General features: G+C 36.3%; 1 protein-coding gene across 1 annotated transcript; it reads right to left on the minus strand.

Moving 5' to 3' along the window:
• Positions 1 to 695: 695 nt before the first annotated feature.
• On the minus strand, positions 696 to 4,124 carry LOC133791074 (probable protein phosphatase 2C 23). Its single transcript, XM_062228963.1, has 4 exons — positions 2,197 to 4,124; positions 1,987 to 2,100; positions 1,297 to 1,561; positions 696 to 1,186 (listed from the first exon to the last, which is right to left on the minus strand). The coding sequence occupies exons 1-4, from the start codon at positions 3,895 to 3,897 to the stop codon at positions 1,071 to 1,073; spliced, it is 2,196 nt and encodes a 731-aa protein (XP_062084947.1). The 5' UTR covers positions 3,898 to 4,124; the 3' UTR covers positions 696 to 1,070.
• Positions 4,125 to 6,347: the final 2,223 nt, after the last annotated feature.

Below are 6,347 nucleotides of genomic sequence, written 5' to 3' on the forward strand. Positions count from 1 at the left end.
AAGTTGACCAATAATAATTAAAAAAAACAGTGGATTGAAATCCATGCTACTGAAGAAATCTACACTGATTTTTTTGGTTTCCCAAGGCTTCATTTTCATGAACAGTGCTTACAACATGAATGAACCCTTCACTAGTCACTGTTCATCATCTGGAATCGTCATTGAGTAACAGTGATACTGAATGCCATAATGGATACGTAAAGGTAATCCACACATAATAATAATAGTAATAAGTAACTCAGCTACTTGAAGTTTGTGGCTGGACTGGACTCATTTAATGTTGGCTCCTTCTTTACTTTTCTTTAATCTAAGGAAACCAAGTCAAACTCTTTCTGCCCAAAAACGAAGAAATCAAATAAAAGGTAAACCATGAATAAACTATGTGTGTGTTCTTTGGAACCTTGAAGAAAATTGCTGCTGCAGTTCCAAAAGTTACAAGCTTTTTGTGCAGCCAGACAGCGAGCCTTTATAATACCGAAAAAGGAAAAAAAGTTACTATGCACGTTGCACAGCACATAAACTAAATTTAGTATTTTTCACATATAAGTGGAAACGGAATATCGAATTGTTTGTTCAATGGAAAAAAAGGTTAGAAAAGATGAAAGATGCTTTGAGATTGACTAGTGTTGTTGACATCCGCATATAGTTGAGTTGTGTGTGAATAAAAAAAATGGAGATAGTGATGGTAGTGATAATGCCGAACAATACAAAACCCTTTACTTTTTTTCGTTTTTTTTATCTCTTTTGTTGTTCTTCTCTTTGTAAATTCACAAGGCGACTGTCATTTATTAGAAAATTACAATTTTTTCTTTACGACAGTTTATATTCAACATGAACCAGCTTTTACATCTATACAAGTCATCCTCACCATCCCTAGTGAACTCTGCACACAACCAAGTTCCTCAGGCACTCTTCTCTCCCTGAAGCTATTTGGTATGTTACAAAAAGGTGACCAGGAAAAGGAAAACTGAGGCCAAAAACCAAAGAAAAGAAGAGTAAATGCCTTTTTTTTTTTTAGATTGGATGCCTCTATAATATTTCTACTAACTGTGATTTAATTTGTCTCTTGTTTATACACATGATCTCCATATCCTTCCTTCTAAAGAGATAACAATAATCGAAACATCATCATGGTACCGCCTTCGGTCCCCTTGTGGTATTTCGAGCAACTCATGAAAATCCATACCTGTGATTAACAGAAATTCAAATTTGACACTGAATTAGTTTTCTGCATTGAACAAGAATATGTAATGTAAGTTTAAATAGCTCAACAAATCTTCACAAAGAGATTAATACCTGCTTTCTTTGCAGCACGGAACAACACTTCTTCAACCAAATGTTGTGCTGGATCTCCTTCAGGTTGTAATGTGATGAAAAGCTCAACTTCTGAAACAGCTTCTTCATTTGTGAAGTACTGATATAACCCATCAGAGGATAATATCAAAAACCTGTCTTTTGGGCCTAATCTGTGGTGGTAGAGAAATGGGAAACAAGTGATGTATGGTGAATTCCCAACGTAATCGATTCTGAACATCTCTAACAGTGCATTGTTCCACTTTGGCTGTAGACAGTTGAAAAAAACCAAACTTAGATAAACAAAACAAATTAGTGGAGGAGACTGTTTAAAACAAATCACATGACATTTCAATGTGCAAAAGCAAAATGGATGTAAGCTAGGGTGACTTGACTAGACTTCTGTTACTATACTAACATCCTTCCTTGTATTCATTCTGTTGTCATCTTGACTTTATTATGCACTAAAATCAATGGAAATAAAGTAAACGAATGGTACGACTTGAGGTGTATACGCAGTTATAGTAGTGTTCCTAAGCCATTGTGTTTAAACAATATATTCATAATCACATAATATGAATAGCTGCACATTTTCCTAATTATATCGAGATTTCTCAACCAAAGTAAGCCCCTAAACAAAAGAGCTTAGTTAAAAGACAACAAATATCGATTAATAGCAAAATGGATAAGCACCTGTTTGAGGAAACCAGCACCAAAAGCTCGAGTAACCTTTAATGAACCTTTGACACGGTCGTTCAGTACAGCGCAGGAATCATCTGGATGTTCATCTTTTATTCTTTGAACTTCCTGTGAAATGCACCCAATTAAACATCAACCAAAGCTCTTAAATCATTTGAAAAGAAACAAATAATAATATCAATAATAAAAGTAGTCTTTTTATACCTCATCCGCACTGGTGGAGTGATCCTTGGAGAGCTGAACAGCAGTCAAAGTAGGAATCGAACAGGGTCTATCACCGTCTGATGATTCAAGATCATGTAACGTTTCCTCATTAATCCTTTCCAAGTCTTGTCGAATCTTTCCAAGCCAATAATCAGGCTCAGACTTCTGAGCCAATACAGCTCGACTATCACCCACATTCATCACATAAACATTCTCTCCTTTCATCAGCATAACAAGAACACAAGAACCCATTAAAGCTAACTCAGGATTTTCCACAAGCATCTTATCAGCAACATCCAAATAAGCTTCCTCCGTCTTTCTCAGAGCTTGAGAAAGAGCTTTCAACACATCCGAGTGATTAATCGCACTCGAACCATCCGAATCAGATCGATTCAATTGTTCCTTTAATCTCCGATCAAGCTCTAATCTTTCTCTGTCCCATTCACACCTCCATCTTCTCTGATTATCCTCCCATTTCTTCGACGCACTGCGATACTTGCTCTTAGAGTTTTGATTACTACTACCCTTTTTGCGCTTATTACAACTCCAATTCGAATCGAAACTCCCATCCCCACTTGCGCAGGGACGATTATTACTACTGTTATAATTATTCTCTTGCTCAACACAGTGAGAACAAGCATCATCGACGCTCGCAACCACATGATTCCTTGCCAAATTTCCATCAACGGTATGAAACGGATCCTCCTCTTCGGTGGCCGTCGCTGCCGATGAAGGCTCAAACTTGTCCTCATCCCACAACAGACCCTTTAGTTCTTTGTGTACAGCCGAGTACAAATTCGATAGAAGGTAATCAGGAGCATCAGGGCCGTTGAACCCATCATAAATCCCAACAAAAACCCAGCCGTGTTCCTCCGAAACGACGACGTGTACTCGATCTTCCCCTGCTTTCCCCTGTGCCCATTGAAGATTCTGAGACTCGAATGAATCATCGTCGTCCAAACTACCTTCGCTGCTCAAATTGATGCTGCTTACCGTCAGATTCTCATTGTGCTTCTCCGGGCCGAGAATCCAATCCGGATCTTTTACTGACATGACCCCTTTGATCGGAGCCACGATCGAATTCTGACCACGATAAATCGTCTTTGAAATTGCTCGACGGAGGACCCGAATCAGCTTCCCTTTCCCTGATCTGGGTCTAAAAGCAAAACCCCCTTGGGAAAAGCTTCTCTGAAACTGATCAGAACCAACCTTTTCCATTGGCCCGGAGAAAATCCCACGGTCGAGCGGGCCCGACATGAATCCACGCTCAATCGGGCCAGACATGAATCCCCGTTCGAGCGGCCCCGAACCCGGAAATCCCCCAAAGTTACCAGAAATTGGACCCGAGCTCATCAACCCCCTCGGAATCGGTTGCAGAGGAATCGAAGCGAACGAGGTGGAGCTCTCAAAAGCCGCAGCTCGATCGATACTGTTGTAAGAATAAAGATCGATGAGAGAAGTGGAAAGAGGAGTAGAGGTGTTGGCACTGACTGAAGCACCGGAGATTGTCTTAAACGTCGTCGTTTCCTCCGAGTGAACCTTAGACGAAGATAGCCGAGTCGGATCGGGTCGTACGTAGCAAAAAGAGTGACCCAGACCTTCATCTAGCGGGTCCGAAACCATAAACGATAATTCATGTTTCCGACGACTTTCTCCACCGCCGGTGAAGCAAACGCTAAACTTCCCAAAACCGTTGCCCATCTGGAAACCAAAAAAACAAAAAAAAATACTATATATGAAAACTCCTTCAGCTGTAAGAACTACAAAAACCGATCATTCATGGCCGATTTTTTCTTTTTAGTTTTTTTTTCAGAGAGCCAAAAAAGAAAAGGAAGAAGCAGAAGAAGATGAGGAAGAAGAAGCAGTGGAAGATGAGTATAGAGAGAGAAAGAGAGAGGCGTTGACTTTTGAACTTGTGTTTTTGAATGTCGAAAAAAACATTTTTTAGAAAAAGATTTTCAATTCTAAAAAAACAAACTTTTTTTTGGGCCGTTGACTAAGGCTATGTAATTAAGTAAACTCCGGGTTTAAGTTTTGATTAGTGTTTTATTAAACAGTGATTTTACGTAGTTAGAAAGAGCGTGGAAGCACGCTTCGTTGCAAGTGGTCAGGACAGTCGTGGGCGCACAACGAGTGAGTGTGACGAGTCTTCAACGAACGTATCTTTCCGTGTGCGTTCGGTGATGAACATACGCGCTGCGAAAGCGCGTGAATAAACGGTAAAAAAATAGTTCGGAGGAAGGTCATAAACTCTGGTAAGGATCAAAAAGTCAAAAGAAAAAGCCAATAAATATGCGTGGAAAAGCGTGCCACGATCACCGTTGGATGGGGTTTATTAGAAGCAAAGGTTGACTGACACCTGGCAGCCATAATTGCCTACGCGTAATCGTTTTTTTCTTTTGTCAACTCAAGGTTTTCCGACTAATCTTCTTCCCTCAGCTTGGCTTGACTTTTAAATATCTTTAAATACAAATCATTTATTACATTCTATTGGAAATTCTTGATATTTTTTATAAAATTGATTCTATTTAATTTGTTAAATTTATATGGGTGGGGTAGTTGAGGTTACTAATTATGCTAAATTAAAACTAGGGAGAGAAGCTTGAGAGTTTATGCATGATGCTTGACCAATATAGACTTGTCTTTTTGTTGACTTTTTATATATATTGTAGCTACGTTGTCTATTAATAACCAAAGGGAGGAAATAAAAAAGTGGACGAGGAATAATGACATGCGATTCAAAAATTCAAACCAATGAGCGAAGTTTTGAATATTTTTTAGGACAAATTAGTAGATCACTTCTACTTTATTTATTTAAAGCAATCGGGCATTTTCATCTACAAAATTCCTTAATAAAGCCTCCCCTAACTTGCTCCATTTTCTTTTTATTTTGATGAAAAAGGTATTTGAAAAGAATAAGTTTCCTCTTTTTTTATTTGAAGATTTACATCATTTTGTAATGAACGTACCCCTAAAACAATACAAATTAGTTGGCCTTTTGTATTATATCCCAAATTCTTCCTACGAATATTTTCATTTCAAGTGTACCTCAATAAAAGAAATCAAATGTAGAGAGTATAGCTAACAAAATTCAAACATTGTCTCACATATAAAAAATATTAAAAAATAAATAAAAAAGATAATGGCATAATGAATGAAAAGTTAATCAAGTGTTAATATTTTTTTTTTTTTTGAGTTCAATAACTTGTGTTATTTTAAAAGTATTTTTTTTTTCATCATATACATAAATTAAACTTCCATCTAACAATATTAAAGCTCTTTCGTTAAAAATATTGACTTGATGTTAGAGTAAATCAAAGATTTAAAAAAAAATTAAAAAAAGAATGCTTGGAAGTCTTTTACGATAATTTGTTATGAAATCATTATCAACTTGGCTTCTTAACGAATGTATTATATTGTATCTAATTTATTTTTCTTATTATCCAGATTTAGTGTTGGTATTGGAGAGAATAGAGTTTGATGAAGAAAAAATAATCTGACAATTTCTAATGTTATATATATATATATAAGTGTAGCTATTAACCATTTTGACAATTCTAAACAAGTAGTTAAGACAATTATCGTGTATTTTCGATTAGTTATTATGTTAGTTTGATGAGTCAAGATGGTCTAAAAACTAACTTTTTGCTAAGTGGCAAGATGTTTCTTACTAGTCTCTATATAAATGTTTGCATCATGCACACAAAACTAACCATTTTTCACACCTTTGATATTGATGACATTTCGCTATAGTTTTTTTATTATTATTATTCAATTTTTATGTTTCTTAGGTGTGAACATTTGATAAGTGATTAATTGAATTTTGGAGAAAAATCACAATGGGAGATTGTGATTTACTTGAGGGGATCTCAAGTTTTACATGTCTGAAGGGATTTCAGCTAACCTCTAAGGGTATTTTAGAGAGAGGTTTTGAGTGAGAAGCTCAAAGAGAGTGAAGAGTTAAAGATGAAACCATCGGTGTAGTTTATAATTTTACTTTCCATTTAGTTTGTTTTTCTTGGAAAGTTTGTAAGTTGTTTTACGTAAAACATTGATTTTGATCTTAATGAATTTATCATTTAATTGAAATAGGTCTCATGAATTAGGGTGACACCAAACCATATAAAAATTATATTGTGATCTTTAATTTA

The sequence above is a fragment of the Humulus lupulus genome, chromosome 7 (genome assembly GCF_963169125.1).
Source record: "Humulus lupulus chromosome 7, drHumLupu1.1, whole genome shotgun sequence".
Classification (NCBI taxonomy): Eukaryota; Viridiplantae; Streptophyta; class Magnoliopsida; order Rosales; family Cannabaceae; genus Humulus; species Humulus lupulus.